This window comes from Tigriopus californicus, chromosome 1, assembly GCF_007210705.1.
Source record: "Tigriopus californicus strain San Diego chromosome 1, Tcal_SD_v2.1, whole genome shotgun sequence".
Classification (NCBI taxonomy): domain Eukaryota; kingdom Metazoa; phylum Arthropoda; class Copepoda; order Harpacticoida; family Harpacticidae; genus Tigriopus; species Tigriopus californicus.
The window spans coordinates 1,784,664-1,808,753 of NC_081440.1; the positions used below are offsets into that span (position 1 = coordinate 1,784,664).

The 24,090-nt window shown below is 41.9% G+C and overlaps 2 protein-coding genes across 3 annotated transcripts; both read right to left on the reverse strand.

Annotated features, from left to right (window-relative positions):
- Positions 1 to 10,489: 10,489 nt before the first annotated feature.
- LOC131881375 (neo-calmodulin-like) lies at positions 10,490 to 14,812 on the reverse strand. The gene is made up of 2 exons (XM_059228223.1): positions 13,926 to 14,812; positions 10,490 to 13,592 (listed from the first exon to the last, which is right to left on the reverse strand). The coding sequence occupies exon 2, from the start codon at positions 12,456 to 12,458 to the stop codon at positions 11,820 to 11,822; it is 639 nt and encodes a 212-aa protein (XP_059084206.1). The 5' UTR covers positions 12,459 to 13,592; positions 13,926 to 14,812; the 3' UTR covers positions 10,490 to 11,819.
- A 3,951-nt stretch (positions 14,813 to 18,763) lies between these two features.
- LOC131880362 (uncharacterized) lies at positions 18,764 to 21,854 on the reverse strand. 2 transcript variants are annotated; one of them, XR_009373254.1, is made up of 5 exons: positions 21,768 to 21,854; positions 21,114 to 21,677; positions 20,413 to 20,936; positions 20,157 to 20,340; positions 18,770 to 19,196 (listed from the first exon to the last, which is right to left on the reverse strand). XR_009373254.1 is itself a non-coding variant. In XM_059226976.1 (4 exons), the coding sequence occupies exons 2-4, from the start codon at positions 20,457 to 20,459 to the stop codon at positions 18,915 to 18,917; spliced, it is 513 nt and encodes a 170-aa protein (XP_059082959.1). In that variant the 5' UTR covers positions 20,460 to 20,936; positions 21,114 to 21,755; the 3' UTR covers positions 18,764 to 18,914. The 2 variants fall into 2 exon arrangements, 1 of the variants encoding a protein (XP_059082959.1); XM_059226976.1 differs by lacking the exon at positions 21,768 to 21,854 and having other exon boundaries at positions 18,764 to 19,196; positions 21,114 to 21,755.
- Positions 21,855 to 24,090: the final 2,236 nt, after the last annotated feature.

The following is a 24,090-nucleotide window of genomic DNA, read 5'->3' on the forward strand; positions in this document are numbered from 1 at the left end:
ACCTGGAGAGACGTGAATCCATTGATGACGTCTATCGTGATTTTGCCAAGGACTTTGATAAAGTAGATTGTGGCCTTTTCCTGAATAAACTTCATGACATTGAGATCCAAGAGATGTAAGAAGCTTCATTCATGATAGGAAGCAAATTGTTAAGAACGAGGGATCCCTTAGTGACATACATGATATCAAGTCGAAATACGAAAGGTATCTGATATTGTACGTTTTCAAAAGCATTCATGAGCATTGTCCCAACCCAGGTTTTAAGGTCAATTGCGGTGACCGTAGAGGCTTACCGTGGGTCTTGAGAGCACCTTCAAGCCCTCGAGAATCCAGGCTAGTTAAAACAATGAAGTCCACCTCTCATTCTTTCTCGGGCTCCTTCATTGTTTAATTTGCTTCCCTCTAATGATTTTTTTTTGCGGACTTCCATCCCGCTACGGGATTGGAATCCCAGCAGTTCAAGACGAGAAGATTATTTATTTTCCTTGACTTTTATTTTATATATATTATTTGATCGACCAACGAATTGGAGTTGGCTGATCTGGCTAATCTCTGAATATAAGGTTGATCCGGAATTTTAGTCAAAAACTTGTCCAAGTCTGACTTAAATCTTGCTACTGGTCAACGCCTACATAAGCCCTAGGACTATTTGAGGGCAGCAAATTGAAGATACTTCGTACCTTCTCTGCATACTGTACAATCCCAACCTTTCTAACCTCTTCCAATTCGGACATTTAGGCAAGCGCTGGTACCAGCAAACAAACTTGCCTGCCAATGCCAGTGATGCAAAATTTGCGTTTCGAACTGGTTTTTAACTAAGCTGACCGTTCCTCATATAGTAATGTGAAAGAAGGGTCAGTTTCTCAAAAACATGTTTGAAGCTCCAAACTTTCATCGCTGACACTGGTACCAGCAAACACAGGAACCTGCCAGAGCTTGCCTAAACGTCCCCATACGAGAGCTCTCTCATACCTTCAATGTTCCTAGTAAAACATATTTGGACCTGCTCGAGCTTTTGAAAACCTGCTGAACTAATTGGAGCCCAAATGGGAGAAGCATATTCAAGATGCGGCTGAACAATCGACTTGTACAGAGTTAGCATCGTGACACGATCTCTGGACTTAAACGTGCGATATATCCAATCACATGTTTGAAAAGCCTTACCAACTTTCAACTGGATATGCTCATCGAACTTTCCATCATCTTGGAGGACTACACCTAAATCCTTCATAGATGAGACCTGCTCAATGTCCTTACCTTCATCATCTAATAGTGGAGTGTCTAATGGCGTCGACCAAAAGGTCATTGAGCGGAATTTCATTCCATTCAGTGCCACATTCGTAGGGAATACGTTGTAGGCTTTATTGGTTCGGTTGCATCTTTCAAGTCAGGCTTGGACAAATTTTTAGATAGCATTCCAGATCAACCCTAAATTCAAGGACTATCTCGGTCTGCCAAATCCAACTCGTTGGTAAACCAAGTATTATAGAAAGATTGTAAGGCAATAAATGGACAATATATAACCTTTGATTTCAATAGTATTGGTGATTATATTCCTTGTAGCGGTTAGAAAAGCCCGTGAAATAACAAACCAAAGTGAATGAATTTCTCGCCTTGATTTGTTGGAATTCCAATCCCAGTACCGGTAAGAAAGTCCGCAATAAAAAAAATTTAAAAAACGTACACTTCACTCAATCATGAACCACTGGGATATTGAAATTTCGAAAGCGAGGAAACACTGTGTTTTCTTTTGAATGATACAGACATTGTGTAGCCGTAGACGTACGAAATTCCCATAGTCCAACAAACTTTCACCGCTTTTCGGTCTCCTATTGATTCTCTATTTTTTCGACCTTACAGTTTTCTAAAATGTTTGTCATTCATCTTTTTTGTGCGGAATTCCTTGCCGCAACCGGAAATCGAATTCTCAGCAACTCAACACAAAATCTTACTTATTTTACACAACTTTATATGCGTAAAATATCTGATCCAACAACAAATTACAGTTGGCTGATCTGGCTAGCCCTTGAATGTAGGTTGGATGAAAAAAAAGTCCAAGTGCTACTGGATCAACTCCTAGACACTCCCTACAATTCCTTGAGGGGAGCAAATTGAACAATGGAGGGGCCCAAGGAATAGAATGTTTATCATTTTTTCCTCTTCTATTTTAATTCTTAAATGTGTCAAAGACAAATAAGAAATAAGCAATGATGATTCGATTGTAGAGCTCTAAACTTGAGCCACTGAGGGCTTTTCGTGCTACCTTAGCTTGACCCCCACTATGTTGAGTCTTCCTTCTCCTCCTTTTTGCCAGTTTCGAGTCGAGAACTCATCCGTTTCCTTCTATTTTCTCTTTCGCTCGTTCGTACCTTAGTCAATGGCCTTGAGAATGTCACTTGCCAAGACATTCCGAGTAGAAGAAAAGGTCAATAAATTCTCACGACATAAAATTTATGTAATCCAAGAGGATCAGGGGACTCCCACTCATGATGGGACAACTTCATACCGAGGATTCCGCCTGTCTTATGTGAAAATGAACAATTGTGTGATAAGCGAACGGGAACAGTTTTATCTTAATGTAAATTCTTCTCCACTCGTTCCAACTCAATGGTAAATCCTATCCATGTGGCTCAAGTGGAAATCCAACAGAGCACTTTCTCTCTACTGGTGAGACATTCATCAGACGGTTGGATCATTTAGAGAGGCTTGTCGATCTTTATTCTACTGTCTTGAGGCCTGAGTTTGTCTGATTTGAGCTATTTACATTTGCACGATGGCGCCTGATTAATCTTCCCACATGTCAACGCGAGATTCAGACATGTGCCAGTGGATCTTATTGCGTATATGACTTGATTCATACCTTGTTTGATGAAAATGAACAGAAATTTTGTTTTCCAGACATGTTATGTCTCTCTTTATAGGATAGGGCTCCAAAGGCCGTTGAAAAGGGAAAGTTCAAGAGAAGAAGGGAAAACTCATCAAACTCTTAAGTGTAATCTCTAAAAAACAGAACTCCTCAAAAAAGAGCTTGAAGTGAGATTTTCGTCCCTTACAAGAGAAATTGGATGCTCCGATGTGACAGTTGGCTCAAAAATATCATGTTCCATTTTACAGCTCGAGATAAGTTAGTCTGAGGCGATTCAAAGTTCCACGGCTCTGATTTGAAGCCATCCCAAGGTCACTGGTGCTGTTTTTAGGTTGGCCACCTTGGAAGTTGGAACTTTAAAGTGCCTTTCTTTGGGAACTTTGAAGCTCCGGAACAATCAAATACCCCTGGCAGGGCAAAAAATGGAAACAGGTGAAAACGCGCGGGGGATATTTTCTCTCGGAAAAAGAAAATGCAACGAGATTCCAAAGTAGAAAGTTAGAACAAAATCAGATCTAGAAAAAGGAGGAAAACCAGTTGGGGATTCCCAATGAAAGGAATATAGATTGCTAAGCTTTTAAGAACCCAAATGCTCCCTACAATCCCATTGAGTACCGTTTCTATCACCAGGTCGCCGAATTGGCTTTTCATTGCAATCATTTAGGGAAAGAATGAGCTCAATCATTCAATTGCAAAGAAACCCTTGCACTTCAAAAATTTGCAAGCTTATTTCAAAATTACCTAGTGTAACCGAGTGGTCTAAGAGCCAGTGCAATGAAGGAGAAAAATTCTCCCCATATTGCGTCCAAGTGAACCCAAGCAAGGAGGAGACGTGGAGCAATGGTTAGCGCAGTCACGTGAAGTGAGCGCTGCCCCCGGTTCGACTCTCCTTCCCGACCTTTCGCCAGACAACTTTTTTGACGCTAATCACACTCTCAGATGGAGAACTAATCTGACAACGCACATGACATACCTATCGGAAGCATTACTCAATACCGGAAACAACCTTCAGTCAAATATTTTTCGAAACAAAAGAAATTCAAGATATTGCGAAAGCAAAAAGCTGACGTAAATCTACGAAGCAATAAGATGAACAAGGTCTGCGTCAACCTTCACCATGGTTAATTGAATTATGCCTATGTGTTACTTTTGAATCACTGGCTTGTTTGACCAAATGCTAGTAAGTCATGGAGTTTTGATCATATGACTGAAAAAAAACTCAGGGCATCAAATTTGATTTTTCAATGCCTTTTTTTTACTTTAAAGCTTATTGAACCTTTTTTGTTTTGGTTGTTTCCGAATCCAATCTTTATAAACTGCACGAGTTAGACTGGGTAAGATTCATGTTATGGAAATCGTGTGTTTACATTCGGTTTCAAAATTCAAATCTTTGCTCACTAATACTTCTCGGTTTAGAATTGCTAACATCATTTGCATGTGAACACGTTTTAGTCAAGTATTTTCCAGGTATACTGTAGACAAGTCTGATCCAATTGTCACGTTTGCACGAGTTAAATTTGTTAAGAATAATTTTATCGACATCGTGTGTTTTCTTTCGATTTCGAAATTCAAATATTTGCTCACTGATTCCTTCCGGAAAACGAGTTCACTCCTTTGCTTGTTTAAAACATTTGATTACTGTCATTCAAGCCCAAGTCTGCAAAGGGAACACACAACTGCTTTGGAAGGAAATTGAAATCCAAACAGTTCCAAAGAGAAAGGGTCATTTCATGGAAAGACCTGCGCATTTAAATGAATTATGTGCGTTTGTGGAATCTGCCACTGAAAAAATATGGAAAAGAGCGGCAAACTTTTGTTGAGCGTTCACAGTCAGTGGCAATGGTTGCAAAGCCACCAGGCAACGCCTCCACTTGGACTAGAAGGCCTGAAAGGCTAATTTGAGTTGAGGGCTTTCATTGGCATTTGGGCCAAGAACTGGCTCAAATGCTAATATCAAACAGGCTTTCTCAGTCAGAGGATCCATGAGAGGCCAAGCCGGTTCTCTCAAAATCCCTATAATATGGCCTTGAAAGTAGATAATTCTGATTTGCAAGAACATAAGAGATTGATACAAGACCTCGTATCACAATGGACTGGTACATAAAGTTATTGTAATAAGGACGTCTTATTTCATCAGTCAGGTCTGTTAGGTGTTAGACGTTTGTGCTTGACACATTATTTTGCCTTCGACACTGACAACACAAAAGGTTTTGACAGATTTTCGTCAGAAGCAACCGAAGCGGATTGGAAATGCATATGGATCAACTTTCCCAATTACAGCTATTGTCTTAGGGCTCTAACTGGAAAGAGACAGAAGACGCACTCTAACGGTCAAAATGTCAATCATTTGTGCGCAGCAGAGAACAAAAAGTGAAAAAAAGAGAAGAACCAAGTGGAACAAAAGTTGGCATAGATGATATTTCCTCCTTTCCACGCATGGTCAACTGAGATCCAGGCAAGGTTATTTCAATGGGCACCCACTGCATTTCAAAGGCTTCTAGAATTCAGGTCAAACTTCATTTATTATGAATAGCTCGTCCAAGTTATGATACTGAGAGCTTTGAAAATGTCAGTACTATCCAAAGATGTGATTCAGGGTTGGCTTGATTGGGGCAGATTTGCGGATTCATGTTTTGCATGAATAATGCCTCTTCTAAATGATATCAGGTAACTAAGGAATGTTGTATCCATTGTCTGATTCCTTTTGTTTTAATCACTGGAGAGAGAAGTGATACAATTCTCAGAAAATTGGGTTTGGAATGAAAAGGCCACAATCACTTTTTATTCCTTCCTTCATTTTATCATTCGCTTGCACAATGTGCTTTCAAAATCTTAGTCAAATCCAATCTTCCTCTGAGGATCCCTGTGTTTGTAGAATTCACAATGAACCCAAAAAGGAGTGATCGAAAAAGTAATTCTCTTTGAGAAACTGAGTGCATTTCAATCCAAAATCAGGGATATTTTTTATCAGTCCAATTCGTCTTGCAAGCCCCTTTGATCGTGAATAACCAAGATGGCCTTGAAAAATGGGAATGTCTTCAAGGTGGAATGAGCTTCAAGATATTCCTCAACCATGGCTCATCCTTTCATCGAGGTTACTCAATTATTCCCCAAATGGGAAAGCCTCTCAAAAGGGGATGCCCAAAGATACCCAGGCAGAACAAGGGAAGCACATTGGGGGGCCTTCAAAAAGCCTGATCCCTGATTCAGCAGAATGGGAACAAGGATGGTCTCAACTCTCAAAACTCGACCAAAAAGGTTGATTTCCTTGAAAAATGATGTGGATCGCAGCATACTTTCATGTAGAGTGCTACCTGGGCTCATCTCAAATTCTTATACTTCATAGAAGTATCTTGGAAATCTCCACACCTCGTCTGAAAAGTGTGGAACAAGAATGTTCCTGATCCAATTTGAAACTGATTCGCGGTCAAATGTCCATGTCTACGAGCATATTTGGTTCCGCGAAAATGAGAAACGACAGCCATCCACTAATGCAATGTTGAGGCCGGCATTCGACTCGTCTACCCCCAAGAGCTAGCAGCTAGATAGCAATTCAGATGGGTAAAATGGATCCCTGGAGGTCGGGTCTGATATTGGAGAACACATTGGTCTGATGCGTCGCTGACATTTAAGATGAAAAGCGTTTGGGGAACTCGAAAAGGTTCGTTCTTTGAGGAGAAAGGAGAGCTTCAAGGTAGGTATGGAAGCGCCTAACTAGGATTTTCGTGCCATCACTTGGTATTCAGATATTACTAGATGAGAGAGGTGAAGAAAGCCATGGACAAATGCTCGTAGACTGATTCATCGCACCTTTTACGGTTGGTTTCTTCATAGGTACTCTGCACTAGTGGGGAAAACCTCTTAAAAGACTGCCAGAGACATATTAAAAAGGAGCTAGAATTGGTAAAAAGTGTTTGATTACCCATACAACACGTGATGCTGGCTCTTTCGAACAGAACATTATGGAGCTACTAAAATTACCAAAGTATATTATGCTTTTATCTGGGATCTCGTTCTTTTTTAGCCTTTTTCATGATGACGTCACAGGACTTTTCTTCTCTAAAAAGGCCTGAAACATTATTCGTATCCAAAATTAGCGTATGATATGAACAAATGATTTGACCTTAATTAACTAGGACAAATTTGGTTCCAAAATCTGACATAGTGAGATCTCGAAGGAGTAATGACAATTATGTAATAACGACTAAAGATACTTCAATTTTCGGCCTCCATTTGGTCAACTAAATAAGCTACATTTTACTATATTTTTAACTTTGTAACGAACATACTTACAAAAAAAGTTATGAATGTGATTTAATTGTAACGATCTCCATTCCTCACTTCATTGAAGTATTGTGAAACAGGACTTAAGTTGCTTTGACCCGAATCAGGCCGATTTGGCAGGAATCCCAGTCCCAGTCCAGAAGACTAGAAGGCCGTGGTCTAGCGTGGGAAATAAACCTTTCCATGTAAACCAACCTTTCGAGCAGAAAGTAGCACCCATTGAGCACTAAATTTTCTTCTGCGAAAACGGGTCTTCCAGAGTTACTTCTCATTCAACATTTACTGAGGTTCGATTTGGCAAATGGAATTTATTTTGCTTCCTTTGCGACGTTTCTTTACCATTGTAAAAAGGCGAAGGCTATCTACAAAACGACCTTCCTTTTACATTACAATTGGTTAGCCTATCTGCATCCTCTTTTGCTATTGGCAATTACTTTGAGTTTTATGAATATTGCACAAGGGACAAGATTAGCTCATACGTAAGCAACCAATTCAACAATTGCTAGAACCGTGCTTTTTATAAATAACCTTGACATATCCGCAAACATTAAAATTCCATCCGTGTAGGGCATTCCAACGTTACGCCAATTTTCACCAACCTTGACTCGTCCTAACATGATTAAACTAGAAACGAAATTCCCCCAAACCCGCCCACATATGACACTACCCTAAGTATCTGTGATAGACGTGTTGTACGAGGTGCATTTCAAATCATTTTACATTTATTTAGGTACTGGTGTAACATCTTGTTTTACAAAATTGAAATATTTGTGTCATTGCTGACCATGATTAAACTATTTCCGTTTCGTCCAAGCATGTTGACGCCCTCCGGAACTAGAAGAGCCTTATTTTGCATTCTAAGAAACTTTGATCGGAAAGCTTATGAACCCCTCTGACCAGGTTGCCGGATAAGACGGGTAGAAGCTCTTTTATATTTTCTTGGCGTTCTTGCCAGCCTTTAAGAGATCAAAAACAACATTACTCTATAACTTTGATTTTGAAAGCACCTCGTATGTACATTCGCTAGGATGGAAACCCTTTCAGGCTGCCCCCATTTGGAAGAAATTATGTTTACTCTGTTTTAAGCGTGTTCCACGACTCGGAAAAGTACTCCCTTTTCATGCCCAACAATACTTAAGACAACTGAGATTGGAGCAAGGACGACAGCCTCGTGGCCTATTGGTTCTCTAATTTCGTCGAGAGCCTAGCTGGTGGAAGTAATAGTGAACCAACAAAGGCCAACAAAGACCAACGACGACTTCTTCAATCAACGACAAGAGAATAGAGTGTGTGTGTGTGCTCTCATCTAATGAATCTTCCGAATGTTCGTGCTTGGTTGAGTCATTTAAATGAGCACCCACATCGTCAGGCTTGCTTATTTCAATCCTGATTTCCCAGAGCTTGTGTTACTATCTCTGAGCTGTCAAAGCTGTTCCATTTTGTTTTCTAAACTAGTCCTACGCACCTTTCATGTTCCTTTAAAAGTGGAACGAACTTCTTGCAGAAAATGCGAAAGTGTTCGCAACCTCACATTGAGGTGAGGTTCTGCCAAGCAATGATGGCTTCCACTCGTGTCATTTACTGTATTTTAAACCTCTTGAGCCTGGTTACCATGGAGGAAAAGGATGCCTTGAGGAAAAGGATGCTTTTTCGGAACATTTCTAATATCAGATGAACCATTACCAAAGTGGTCCACAGAGTTGGGCCGGCTAAAGCTGGAGGAGCATGTGCAATGCTGGTGATTTACAATGTCATCTAGTACACGAGAGGCACATTCTATGAGCAGCCTTCAAAAGACCAAGAGCATTTGGCCTTTGGCAACCATGTGACAAGGCTGGAAGAAGAGAGAGAGAGATATAGGGAGAGCTCTCGGTCCATGGGCGGTGGGCAAGGATGAGAGTCGTGTTCCAAGACTCTGGTTGCCTTGCCCTAGTTGGCCTTGGCTTTGGATGGAACTACAGAATGGTAACTTTCACAATGCTAGTGCATTCCCGCCCATCCAACGACCGATCTTCCGAGCAATATACAGACGGCGATCGTTTCTTCTTCTTGGAAAAAAGACATGTTAAGGGTGGACCATATAGGCCGCGATACCAGCACGTCATGGCATATTCAGACCCTAAATTCGTCATGTCTCCGGATTTCCACATTTATCTGGTCACGATGACAAAAAAGGTGCTCTTGTGCGTCCTTTTTTATTAAACAATGTTAGAGTTACGCAGTACCCGAAGCAACGTTCTTTGGCCTTTAATGAGCTTACAGGCTCCAACTTTTCCTGGAAGAATTTCAAAGCAACTTAACTTCGAACTCCACCCGTAGATTCTACTCAAGGACAACAGACATACCCTTTCTGGCTCTTTACCGTCCAATGAAATAGAAAAAATAAGACAGAGAAACCAAACTCATGAGAAACGTGTCCCTACTTTCTACAGAGGTACTACACTATGTCCAATAATACCTTGGGTGAATGGTTGACAAACCTCGGTTTGAAACTGTTTCAATGACACAAAAGAAACAAGATATTGAGTTTGAAGTACACAAATGTCTGGACCAATGTGACATTTGAGTCTTGGAACTTACTGCACACGTGGAACAACTATTGTGTTCTAATTCAGGGCACGTAACAAGCTCAAATATTGCCAAAACTTGCCCACAACACGTAAAAGTAGTTAGTTTCCTTTACTCTTGGTTTTTTCTTATTTTCAGGAGACATGATTCTTTTTTCTTTTTCTTCAGATTTGTACAAGCTGGCCTTGGCAATTTATGTCTACCTCTATTGATTTTCGGTTGTGGGGATAATGCTCAACTGTCTTGGTAAAGGGAGAACATATGGGAAATTGAAATTAAGTGGAAATGGTTCGTTTCTAGAAATTTTCCGTGGTCATTGAGTCCTGACTCCATTGCCAGTCTTCACCTCTCTGTTACGTTATGTTTCTTGATACTCTTGCTAGAATTGCAGCATTTCTTCTTTTAGTTGAACAAATTTTGAACACTCCATCCGACTGAGTAAAGACGCCCTTAGTGATCTCGAGTGCTTTCAGAGCCTTTTATCCAAAGAAAACCTATAATTTCAGGATGCTATCTAAGGAAAAAGAAGTCCTCTGTGTTTTTCACAACGGCTTTATCTCAACTTCCAGCTCCATTTCCGGAGTTAATGAAGTGAAAAGGCCACACTCGAGATTCCTTTTGCTCTATTCTAGTAAAGCAGATCCAGTGTACACAATAAAATATTCTAAGCTCATGAATATTTAAGCAGTTTCAGAGTCGAGGCATTGATTCTCATGTGCAGTTGTTTCCCTTCCAAGTCCCGAGAGAGAAATATATGTCCGAAATAGCTGATGAATAATCGGAAAATTTTGTTTATTTCGAACTTTTCATCAGCACAAAACATGCGCAAATGTCGCCAATTTGCCTCTAACAAGAAAACACTTCTTTGCCTTTGTGGACGAGATCGGAATCCTGGGCGGGCAATTATTTGGTGCATAACGTGTTTGCATAACATAATTGGTAAAGAAAATGTTATTGTAGTCAGGAAAGGTTTGATTCTCATCGTTCAGCGCATACTCGCATTATTAGTTGAATGTAATTAAAAGTGTATATTTGTCATAGGTAACAATTGGAAGCAGCTGAATCTAAGTGCCGTTAATTACTCATGTATGCACGCTTCGTTGGTAAGGCAACGTTAACAATAATAGCATGATTACAGCATTAATAACGTACAATATAATGTGTTCTTTTGTTGTTGTCGTTCCAACTACTCATCTTATTCACACCCTTCACCCCCATTCAGATTTCAAGGCGACATTATCGGATCTGGCGTCCAACGAGTGGCCGAAGAAACAACAGGTGCTCACCAAGCCAAGGACAAGCTCACAGCTCTCGAGATAGTATTCAAACATGTTCACGGAATACCCAACAACGTGTTGGTCTTGAATGATACAGTACACATTGACAATTAATTTCATGATGAAACCAACCAAATAAGCAGACACCCAGACAACTTGAAAATGATGATCTGTCAAGGAAACAAGACTCCTTGGAACACTGAAAGAAGCTGGCGGCGAAAGTGGAACAAGTAGAAGAAGAAGAATCAGAGTGGTTGTAATTGAGAATCAATCACTTCCGGGGAACTCTTGTTCCGGCAGGAAAGGAACAAATGCTGGCACATCGAGAACTGGAGAGAATCAAACAGAAGAGGACAGTGCGAAAACAAACATAATGTTCTTGTTTGAGCTTGAAAGTCCAGCCTGAACAGGAAATTGGGAAGACATGGTATATATTGGAAATTGAGCTGGAACCAATCGAACGACCATCATCCATCCATCCATCCATCCATCTATCCATCCATCCATCTATCCAGTGTGAAAAGATGGCGAGCTCTAGGTTGGCTTGGTCGTCTATATCCGTTCCAGGCAGAATGATCAATCTCTTGGCATTGTTTCTTGGTCGCTTCGTTGTTGGCAAGGGACAAAGTCGGTGGAACCATTGAGGCCGAAATCTCTTCACAGCCTCAACGGTGGGTCGATCGAGCGAGGCGATGGAAGCTCGGAGCTTCTTGTTGCTCTAGAAAAAAGACGTTGCATTGGGTCGAATTAAGACCGGGTGAGTCATGAGGATGAGGCGCTTTGGGGGAAAGTTTTGATTGACAAATGGAGACGAAGGGGGGTGGCTAATATCGGTGGGCCTCCTTTCCATTCAGTTTTGGCGTCGAGGCCGATGCCGACATGCCAGCTTGGGCCTGCATAAGGCGGGCAAACTCTTGGAAGTTGATTAGCCCGTCCCCGTCGAGATCGGCCTCGTCAATCATGGCCCTAACTTCTTGGTCGGTGAGGGGCTCTCCCAGGTTGTTCATAGTGAGACGGAGCTCTTCGGCGGAAATGAGGCCGTCTCCGTCGCGGTCGAACACTCGGAAGGCATGAGCCACATCCTCCTCTATGCGTGAGTCGCGCCTTAGCATCATCTCAATGAACTCGTTGAAATCGATGGCACCGTTGCTGTTCTTGTCCACATTCCGAATCATATCACTGAGTTCCTCATCGGTGGGATTGAGCCCATGGTTTCTCATAACCCGGCTAAGCTCGCCCACCGTGATTTCCCCGTCGTGGTCGGCATCAAAGAGAGAGAAGGCCTCTTTCAGGCAATCAAGCTCTTGATCCGTCAACTTGGCAGGATCCGTGGTAGAGAAGCTCTCGGAATGGGGAATGCTCCGGCTCCTAATGGAGGAGGAAGGACCAGGACTGTAGCCAACTCGGCCGGCTGAATTAAATCCCACATCCATTGTCTTTGACAGAACTATTGTGTCTGGCATTCCCCAATGGTGTGGGTATAAGAAGGGTCCGCAACGGCAAACGAAATTGTCTTGTATTACGGCACGGAACGACCAGGCTCTGGTACAAAACAAGCAATCCTAATTGGAGATCGGGGAACACTTCCAAGTCTCCAGTCAAGCCAGAGTGAGAATTGAGTTGCAGTGTAGCGGTCGATTCTCCTATCTGCAATAATCAACAAGCCCTGGGGTATGCTTGCGGCCGCGAAAGGATCGAAGATTTCTTTTTCATGCACCAATGGATTCCCAAAGCATGCTAAACTTGATTGGACCGCTCGGCCGGGCTGAACCTTAGCATGGGTCTTCAAAATGTAGTCTCCGTCGATCGTGGCCTTTCAACCTTCTTCAGTGGAGGAGATCAAAACTGAATCAGAGAAGGACAAGGAGCCAGAAGGGGAGAAACGAAGAAGGTCCTCTTGGAAATTCAAACCTGCCCTTTTTAGCCCTTTCGACTTGGGTGAAATGCGACGAGAGTCGGTTTGGCCGTACTTTGGGAACGATATATCCAAATCACGAAGTGAACACAAACGAGAGACCACTTGAATAGATAGATAACTGTAGACACAACTTTCGATCAAAGCCCCTGCTGAAGGAGTTTTGGCCAAGCTTTTCAACCTTGGTATCCCATCTCGGTTGTTGGTCACCGCTAACCAAAGTAATCAATGGAAGTAGAGAGTAACAACCGATCAGTCTGCTCACCGACGGTAATTCAATAAGAAGGAGCTTCCTCCAAACTTGTTTGGATCGTGCAGCCTCCTCGGGTTGTTTATCCGACAAACTACTTCAGACTTGGTCCTTTTGACCACCAGCACTTGTGTGTTTGAAAGCCTCAGACAGATACGTTGTTTATGTTTGGTGTAAACTCGTCCACCCTGGCTTCTTCAGGGAATATGGGCTAGCCTCAATCCTCAAAGGTGAGACTTCGTAGACAGTGAACAGGTACCCGGCGTCTCAAGGATCGAAGACGTCAAGCATTCGTTACGATTACGAAGCTTCTTGTGTTCTCAGGAGTATTACACACTCGGGAACATGGGTAAGCAAGCGATCACACACGGGGTTAGCTTTCATTGGACCTTCACCAATAATATTGGCTTGGTTATCGCCCTCAAACGATCACTGGAATAGCACAAAGCCCAACGTTCTAAGAGGAAGAGAGGTAACATGTGCCGCACATCCAAGCACTTTTGATCTGGATTATGATTCGGTTAGTGGAAGCTAAGCTACGTATATACGTAAAGAGCAGACGAGCTCCAATGAGAATCGTTCTAGAGGATGTTGTTGGAAGAGAGAAGGCAAAAGAAGGAAAAAGAGGGTTCTTCAGCCTTGAGGTTAGTCGAGGCGTTAAGCTTTGGCAATGCTCTCCTCAGAGACGGATAGATAGACCTCTCAAGAGAATAACCGCCTCCGTTGAACGAAGGAAGTTTTCGTTCCTTTTTACTTCTTTCTCACCTTCAATCGCCGTCTTCGCTCTGCTTGGTTATAACTTGTGTAGGCTTAAGTCAGTCAAGTGGAATGAATGTATAAAGAGGATCTGAGGAGCCTCAGATCCCTATCTTCCTGATGATGTCTGACTCGAAGTGGCTTGACTACCGCCGTGAAACTCGTCTTCGACGCTCTTCTTTGCGCAATGATAGCCAAACTTGCTGACACTATCGAAAGAACGCTGGTTCCACTTGTCACTGGGCAGTTGCTCCGTGTACTTTGCTCTGGGGAAATATACCCGGGAACAAACCTCGGCTTAGTACAGCAGAAAAAACACAGGATACAGCTTTTCAGGGAGCTTCTATTTGCCCGAACTCCACAAGAGGTGCAAGGAGGTGGACAGATTGGACAATTGCCCAAGGATCAGAAGCAGGAGGATAGACCGGCTTGTTGTTTGTTGTTGGGGTTTCACCCTCGCAATCTTCGGGAGATTTCTAATTAGTTCAAGGGGCAGAAGAAAGATAACAACAAGGGCTCTGGTGTCGGCGGAACAGGTTGCTCGCAATCCACAAAAGTGAGTGCAGCACAACGATCTGATTTCCTTGAGAGCTCTTTTGTTCGTCTTCTTGTCAAGGGATATGGCTTTCCCCCCAGGAGACAGGCCAACCACTTTGAGATGATGGGAAACTCAATTACAATCAACAATACGATGAGGTATCAAATTTTGTCTATCCCAGAGGAGTTAGTTTGACGATCAAGTGGAGATGGCCAAGGCTGAATAAATTAAAACGCCCAACAGGACACTTTCTTACAGCCTGCTATCCAGTCCCTGAACGTCAGCACTCTCTTCCAAACTGAGGATCTTCCTCGACGTCTTGAGGCTTTTAGGTTCTAATCCGCCCCAATGCTACATGACTACTACTTCTACGTACTCCAGGGGATCAAAACGACAGTAGTTTAGTGGTCCTCGGTCTTTTGCCGTTCCTTTCCTCCTCCAAAGAAGACGGAACGAGAGTGGAACGACGGCCGGGAGATTCAACCGTAGTTGGAACGCAGTGTTGCCAAACCTTGTCCTGATGAAAATAAGGAGAGGATAGGTTTGAAGGTAGGCAGGCCACTTAGCGATCTGGCTTTATTAGACATTAGCAATGTATCTTCTCTCCAAAACCCAAAAAGCTTCAAAGACAGAAATAAGGGGAAGTGCAATCTTTTCTGGAACTCTTTGAAATTATTACAGCACGTTTGTTTGAAAACCAAGAACGTACATTGAATGGTCTTGGGTGAGATGTGTTGGCCAAACTGAACCAAGGCTAACCAACTCTTTGTGTGCCCTTTTTACAATCGAAACCGCCGACGTCCCAAGTTGGTCCCACTCAAGGTCTAAGGTCCGAGAGCAAGAAGGAAAGTCTCTTCGCATTGCTGTCGCCACATGCCTATGTTGATGCTCAGGGTGACTGTAAATCAACCTTTTCCAACTCATATGCCTACATTTTGAATTTCTAACTGTATCCAATAGAACAAATATTGACAGGGAAATGAAGATCTCCGCATCACTGGGACACATCATTTCCCCATGGGCAAAGCAGCCAAAATTGAGCTGAAATTTGCTAGGTCCTCATTTTCTCAGGGTCAATCATTAATGCTCCCTGATTGTTTGTTCTCATGGAATTATACATGAAACCAAGAATTACCGTGAAAGTAATTCAGGGGTTTAGGCTGTTCTTGTTCTTTTCTAAGATGAAATAAGGACATCGATCCATGGCCCCCATTTTCCTAATATCTTCCTTCTCGCATTCCAAACTCTCACCCGCAAGACCTTTCAGATCCATGGCTTTTGGGTGTAATCAATCTTGGCAATAGATCCATCCCAAGTATTTCTCGTGTTCAAATGGGAATATGGGCCCTCGGCCTTCCACTCTTAGTAGAAAGGCCTCAATGCTGACCAACGAAGACCGAAAATAGGACAAAAGGAAGAAAGCTGCGAAGTCCTTATTCCGTTCAACATGCCAAAGATATGCACTTTCAGCTCTTACATACGGCTTGAACTCCACCTTAGCGGATATTGAAGCAATAAATCTACATGGCCATAATATCTACCTTCCCTCAAGGTCTCCGATAGGCATCGGTCGTTCCTGCGACACCTCATTAAGATTCTCGAACATGCCAGGCTTCAACTGCACTTGAGAAAAAAGACTGCCATCAAAATGAAAGCCTTAGGCATTATCCACCCATCCATTAATGAATTGAAGGACCGAAACTTGAAAGACCGTATTTCTAAGACCAAGGGCTCCTGCGATGGATGGAGTAGATATGGTGTTTGCCAGAAGGACCGGACAATTTTTTTTGTCATTTGAGAATCCCTACTGTCTCAAGGCAAACCAAGCAAGTTTCTTTTGGTAAATTTCGTTGGAGGAATTGCCCGGTAATCAAAGACGTGTTAAAACGTTTATTACATGTTTCATGAAAGATATTTCAAATGTCTAAGTATTGTCCAAACATTTCAATCAACGTCAGATCATTTTTAAAAGTCTTAATGAAATTGATAAAGCAGGAAAATGGAAGCCCAGAAGTACTCTCTTTCCGTGTTTTATATCAACGTCTCCTTGTCAAAGCATGGAGACCGTGGTCAATGATATTGTCGGTTGAAGACCCGAGGCGAGACTAATGAACAATTATTTGACAGGCGTAACAGAGAGTGATTGTTGTTGGCCTGAGCAGCAGAGTTGACCAAAGAATGCTACTAAAATTGACTAAATACACTTGAAAATGCAACGGAAAAGACAAAAAAGAACAGCATGCAATTTTTTTTTCCTATTTACTGGTTTTCAACAGAATCGTAAGCGAAGTTTTGAAAGAGCAAAATTTGGCGGTAAGCAGAAGTGCAAAAGAGCAATGAAAATGAGAGTACTCGTACGTACGTACTAGACTTCTTTTTTTCGAAAAAATGTTATCGAAAATTCGAAACAAATTAATTTTCTTTTTTTTGAATATCTGTCAGAAAAATTGTTGTTGCGCATTTCGAATTTCCCCTCCTTTTTAAAGGGCTCAAGGACTCCCTAGGGTACATAATTAGTAAATGACATACCTAAGGTTAAAATTTAAAAAAAAAAGGATTTAGACGAAGGACTGAAATGTGAACATAGATATATGTACAGTTTTCCAAAACAAGCTAAGCCATTTACAAGCCAAATGATTTATTTAAAAGATGTATTTCAGAAACCAAGCTTGATATGCTCAGAAAGAACCCAAAATATTTAGCATTCAAGTTAAGGATTTATAATGGTTGAAGGGTCTCATGTACCCAATAGAGGGCGACATAGTTCCCAAGTGGGCGTGGTTTCGAAACGCGCCTTTGGAAGTTACCCTTATAAGTAGGCTCCGACAAAACATGTGGGATTTTTGGCCCAAATATGTCGCTTTAGTGTTGCTTAAAACAACCTAAATATGTTGATTTTAAGTTCACCAAAAACGTTTCAGTTTATTGTTTCTGTCCCGTTTACTTTTCGTAGCAAAGAAAATAGGGGCGGCCAAAACTTGCAGATGAATATGGTCCATATTAACAGCAAATTTGCATAAAAATCAAACAAATCTACACAAAAATTTGCGATTAAACTTTCCAAAACATAGGCAACAACACGTTCGAGAGGGGGCTTTTTTGCCTTCCATATCAAGCAACACATAGATGAAAAGAAATATTACGTTATAATATTGACCTTGAAAAAAAAATCGTTGCCATTTTGGCCGAACTTTTTTGTTGCTTGGGAAAAATTGGGAAAAAATTAGAAAATATGCGAAAAAGCTGGAAAATATGCGAAAAAGTTGAAAGAATGAAAAAACTAGCAAAGAAATCGAGAAAAAAAGATCAAAAATGTTTATTGAGAAAAAATTAAATGTTCTTTTTTACAAAGCTTGACACTAGGACACTTTTTAAGTGATTCTGATGTTATAGTACAGTATACAATTGATTCTTTTCGAGAGTCTAGTGCTATTGCTTAAGGCCTTTTGCTCTTTTAATGCTTAGATTTGTGTCCTATTTGATCCACAACTGAATACAGTCCTTGTTCTCAGAAGTCATCTTTCTTTTTGTTGCGTATCATCACAGGCAGAAAAGAAAAAAGGTAAAAAAATAAAAATGGCCATGGGGGCCCCAAAATCTCAAAATATGTGAAAAATGTTTTCTTTTTGTAAAAAACTTTTTTGTCTGACTCTCCTTATAAGGAAAAACACGTAGTACAATGGTTAGAAGATTTTCTAAATGTGAGAGTTCTTCAGTTTGTTTTCTCTTTCGCCGACTTTTCTCATGGAGACTTTTAGATGCTAACATCGCCCACAGATGGAAAACTAAACTGAATGGGACATGAGACTGCTTATCGGAAATAGTATACGTAAAGATGTTGTTGATGGCTGGCTTCGCTGGCCGGGCGAGAATCAACACGTCCACCTTAGTATTCAAACACACTTTCATCTAGGTTGATCCATTTTTCGGTAATTTTTCGAAAAAATGGAAAAATGACTCTTTTTCGTATCGATCGATCTGTTTGGTTTTGTATTTTTCGCAACAAAAATTCAAAAAAGCCAATAACGCACATTTTCACTTCTAACTTATTTTTTACTGACAACCGATTCTGTTGTAAGAGGTTGCGCGAGTGATTTCTGTTATCGTTCCGAACTAGACTTTTTCAAGTATCCTTGTCTCATTGGGACTAGGGTCCTCTATTTTAACACAAGGGACTAGTTGGGACCAAATACAACAAGTCCCCCATGGCGATGTCAGTTCATGGAAACATGATTGAAAAGAAATGATCAAGATCATTTGTGATAAAAGTAAATACTTAGGTCAATTGTATTACCAAAGAAGGTGAAAATTACTTAAAGGCTGAATAACATACGTTAAAATCTTGTCAAAAAGCGTATACAATATACATTGGAAAGCAAGGGAGTGACGCAAAACCACCAGAAGTATCCGAAATAACAAAGAAAATTTCGAACCACAGGGAACTTCGGATGAAAGAACAGTTAGAGAGTATTAAGTGACGTGTGATCTTGCTTGGCTTTCTTGGTGGGGAAAAATGATCTGTTTGGGGGCTGATGGACTCTTTTTCGATCCAATCGGGGGAAGCAAGATGGATTGAGATTGGTGTCGTACGATAGGTTAATTAGATCGGCAAACCGAGCTTGACAGCTTTTCATCAACACCTTTTTTTCGCAAACATTGAGATCTTCAGCTCTTAAAACAGCTTCAATTAGCCGAATCCTCTCTTTGACCAAGGAACAATCGTTCAAAAATGCAGAAACCTCCTGTAAAAAAAAGACGGATTAACTTCAGCAATCATTGAACAATTTGTTTTTGGTCTGGTTTCTTACCGGCTGCGCTACAAAATTTTAAATCTATTTCCGTTTTTTTCAACCAGAGATTTATTATTTCCAGGAACAAAATATTACTAATGGAGAATTTCCCTTAGTATCTCAACTTTGAGAGCACCGCTCCAAATATGGAATATGCATCTATTGAGTATGAAAGGATAAGAGTTTTCTAACGGTATATGGGCGTTTTGAGCTCCCTCATCACAAACAACTTACGACAATAATTATTACTTCACCCTCAGGAATGATCTCACTTTCGCCCATTTAAGCTCTTCAGGTAGCAACTTATGCTGAAATTTAAATGCTGCAAAGAAGCTTGATTTGCTAATTGGAAAGCGGATACTCTACCAATACGGTGCCTCAGAGAGCAATTATGGTCATTTAGCATCCCCTCCCCATCATACAATTAAAACACACCTTTCTTCCAATTTCACTAATAAGGTTAGACACAAATATAATCATAGTTATGAAAATTTGTGTAAAAAAAAAAAATCTGCGTTTTGAGAGCACCTTCAAGCCTTCGAGAATCCAGGCTAGTTAGATCAAGGAAGTCCAACTCTCTTCGCTCTCGGGCTCCATCATTGTTCAATTCGCTGCCCTCAAATATTAATAGGGAGTATGCAGGTCTTGTTGATTCGGTAGCATCTTGCAACTCAGACTAGGACAAGTTTTTGACCAAAATTCCACATCGATCCTACCTTCTAGGGCTAGCCAGATCTACCAACTTTGATTCGTTGGCGGATCAGATATCATGTATAGTTTAGTACATAAATATGTTTTCGTCTTGAACTGTTGAGGATCCTATTCCCAGTAGCAAAAAGGAAGTCAGCAAAAGAAACATTTTTAGTTTTCAGTAAACTGAAAAGAAAATCTCACAATAAACTTTCCATTCACCTCTTTATCGCTTTTTGACCCTTGCCCCACCTCATTAGGCTGATCTGTTTCGTCTGACAATGAGTTGCTCAATGGGGGTTTGACGGTGACTGGGCAATTTTCTTCAGTGGAAGGATCGGATTCAATGGAAGTATCGTCGGATGCTTCCAACATGGCCAAAACATGCATGTGTTTGCACAAGTTGCTACGAAAACCGAGGAAAATTGAATGCTCTATAAGATCCATTATACTCATACCAAACTGTTAGTTCGCATACCTATAAGCATATCGCTGGCAGGTACATGTGTAAACATGAGCGCACATTTTTCAGTCCGTGCAGAAATCACAACGAACTTGGCACAAATTGCTGTTGCATGGGAAGCGGTTTACTCTCATCGTGTAGACAATCTCTTCACCTATTGAATTTCACTTCATAAGCGTGACACAATTTGCATCGACTCGTTCAAGCGAATAGCTGGAGATCTCAGCATCAGTCGGGTGGCTCTTGTTCACGTCGGACTGGATCTTAGATTGCCCAATTCCCCGGATTCCCTCTTTTGCCATGACATCTTTGCGAATGAATGTCTTGTTGACATTCTTCAACCCCAAACAAAATCGGGCAATATTCATATTGGGTTTGAACACGCCCTTTATTGTCCGGTGGTATCGCTCAACGTGAAGATTTTGACATGGGGCGCCAAGGGTGGAAGGTCTTGCCCACGCGTTGAAGGGGGCTTGCCGTCCATCAGGCCCATAGTTGGTCACGAAGTACACCCACGATGTTCTTTCTTCTGAAGCTTCCTAAAATGAAGATCAAATCATCACGTTTTACTTATGGTATAAAAATCAAAACCATACATTTATTCATTTAACATTTTTTTTCATTTTCATTCCCACATTTATTTCTCCTCCATGCGTTTCATCATTTTTCAAAATCCTATGATTGATAGAAGTTAAAACCTTCTCATAAAATCATACCTTTTTCGATTGAATGCTTAGCATTTTTTGAGTGAAAGGCGCGATTTCGGCTATTTGTCGAAGGCCTTTGATGTCCATCAACATTTCCGGGTTTTTGATCTTCTTGGTCCAATTTTTTTCAAGCTGCCAATGGCAAACGCTCCAAATAATATTAGGGTTTTGGTATGTTGTGATGTTGTCATGCGAGTTATGATTGACGTTTACTTCCGAGCATATCTAGTCGAGAAATACACTCCCATCTGAACCTTTACTCGATCTATGTGTCCTCCGCTTTTGTCCACTCAATACGATCATGCGATGGCGCAGTCGGTCTGTACGAACTCTTAAATGTACGTTCCGTCTACGGCTATCCCTGATCTGAGACTTCGGGTTGTGTGGTCGGTTATTTGTACGTGATCATCCTTGGATCCATCCATCCCGTGCCATCGTGGTGTTGATTTGTGGATTTCCAGTGGTTCCCGTCTCGAATCCTCAGCATGTCCGATCGTGAGGCCGTCCAGGTCTTGAAAGCCAGTCGTAAAGGCTTCAAGGCAGCTCTTTCACGGGCTAGGAATGTGGCCGAATCTGCGTTTGAGGATTACGTAGAAGGTGAACGTCCAACGTTGTTGGAAAGATTTGTTAATCATTGGGACGATCGATTACAAAAATACTTACAAGCCGAAGATCAGGTCGTATGCCATCTATCATCTGATTCCAAAGATGCAGATCCAGCTGTAGAGGAACACCTCGAGGCTCTTTTTCAAAGCCCAATCCAAATTGATCGGTTTTTCAACGTGATGTCGAAGCTTCACTGCTCCGAGCAGCGGGTGAGCATCGACCTCATCCTCTCGTGAGTCTGGGCAGACCTCTATCTCTTCCTCGATTAGATGCGAAGAAACCTCCGTTACTACAGGAAGACACAGATCATAAAGTGTTCACACGGTGGCGTCCTTTATGGGATAATTACTCGCTCCTTATTTATCTAGATCAAGGGACCAACTTACCCAGGTTGGACTCTTCTGGGAATGTTGTCTTCGGGATTTTTAAGTATCATCCAACATTCACTTGGGATCAAAACCAATACGGTCGTACGGTGGTCGAGATTTTGGACCTAATTGAGGAGCACCTTCGTAGTCTCCGAAATATTCACCTCGATATGCGAGACCTTTTGGCTGTGAGACAGAAGGAGGGTCAGGATTATTTATCTTTCTGTAACTCCCTTCGAGAGTTGGCAGATTATGCTGACGCAGCCAAGATCACAGAGGATCGTCTTCTCATTGCACTCTTGTTACAGGGGATGAAGAATGACTCCGATAAAGCCAAGGTTATGGAACGCAATCCCCAACATTCAATGAAGCCCGCAAGTGTTATACTTGAACTTGAGACTGCTAGACGGGGTGCACGCGATTTCAGTCACCAGTCTTCATCTTTAACCGTGGGGGTTCTTGATCAAGTGTTCCATGTGACCAAGTCTAAATACAAGAAGAATGGGGGCAAATCGGGTAAGATGATTTTTTAACAAGACTTTACCATCCGAGCAGTGCCCGCGCTGTGTGGTCTTTCTAAGACCATTCTCGTGAGGATTGTCCGGCATTGAAATCGTCTTGCCATGCGTGTGGTCGTACTGGGCATTGGCAACCCGTCTGCCGTCAAAAGAGTCCTTCAAGGAGAGAGGAGAAAACGTGCGGGTGGGGTACACCTCCGAGTGGCTTCGTCTTCCACTCGTGAGCGCGAGAACCGCATCAACGTTATGGTCTCACCCCACAATCGTCCAAGTCGGTCAGCCTTCAATTCTGCGCTGATACGGGAGCTGACGTCATTATCATTGGTATGAATCAATTTCGGGATTCGATATTTGTCAACTAACCACTCTAGATCAACGTTCGTCAAACTCCGTCATTTCTGGTGTTGATGGTCGATCTCTTAGCTTGTTGGTTCGTTTCGAGCTAATTGTCTCTAGATGAGGATCATAAGGCCCATGACGTAACAATAGTCGTCAGCTATGATGTTGACGACTCGTATCTGAGTTTAGATGCTTGTCGAGCCCTGGGTATTGTTGGACCAATTTTCCACAACCCAATGATTTCTGTAATTGAAAGAGAGGTCGTAAGAATTCCCTGATCCGCCGCTGTTTGGTCGTTGAAAGAGCGAGAAGAATGGGATTACTTCCTTCCTTCTTTGCTTCTAGGGAAGACTTCATGAACGTTGAATCCAAACTTAAGTCCATTTACAAGTACGGGATTTGACGATTCAAGTTTGAAACCCATGCGCGTCCAATCGTGGGTGATCCTAATGGTGATCACCTTAAAGGAAGGAGCAAGATCGTTTGCCATTAAACCACGCATCAGATCCTATACCTCAATTGGACCCGCTCAAATCCAGTTTGGATAAGATGGTTGATTAGTCGGATAATAGAACCCGTGGGTGATTATTCCCAACCTTGGTGGCCATCCCTTGGTTGTCGTACGAAACCGGATGGATCTCTCCGTCTGTGTGTCGACTTAACGAGGTTGAAACATGAAGTCGTTTGTTCTATTCATCCCATCAAGACTCCGGCCGAGGCCATTTGTGGTTCAACCCCGTGATAAGTATTTCATCAAGTTGGATCTGGGTCAAAGGCTACTGGCAAATGCCGCTGGCCAAAAGAGTCGCAAGAATTGACCACTTTCATTAACTCCTTTTGGGAAATAACCGTTTTCTCCGTTCACCCATGGGATTTATTTCAACCGGGGATTCCTTCTCTTATAGAGGCGACTGTCGCAATGTCTGGCCTTGGCATTCAAAGGTTATTGACGATATGGCTGTTGGAAAGGAATTGTATCTGATCTGGTTCGCGTTACCTGTGACATTCTGGACGTTTTGTGTCCGTTTCGGCTGAACTGTCAATGCCAAGAAAGAGCGTTATTGGCAGGGCCGAAGAGATCGATTTTGTTCGAATATCGTAATATCTCGGCGATAGTATTAAGGCCGATTCCCGAGATAAGTTGCCAGCCATCTA

Bases quoted from the DNA above. Each gene is read 5' to 3' on its own strand.
- LOC131880362 (XM_059226976.1), bottom strand. From the start codon at position 20,459: ATGTGCGCTCATGTTTACACATGTACCTGCCAGCGATATGCTTATAG. The intron at 20,341-20,412 runs GTATGCGAACTA...CGGTTTTCGTAG, and splicing joins TGCCAGCGATATGCTTATAG to CAACTTGTGCAAACACATGC. The intron at 19,197-20,156 runs GTGAATGGAAAG...TTTTTTTTACAG, and splicing joins GGTCAAAAAGCGATAAAGAG to GAGGTTTCTGCATTTTTGAA.
- LOC131881375 (XM_059228223.1), bottom strand. From the start codon at position 12,458: ATGCCAGACACAATAGTTCTGTCAAAGACAATGGATGTGGGATTTAAT.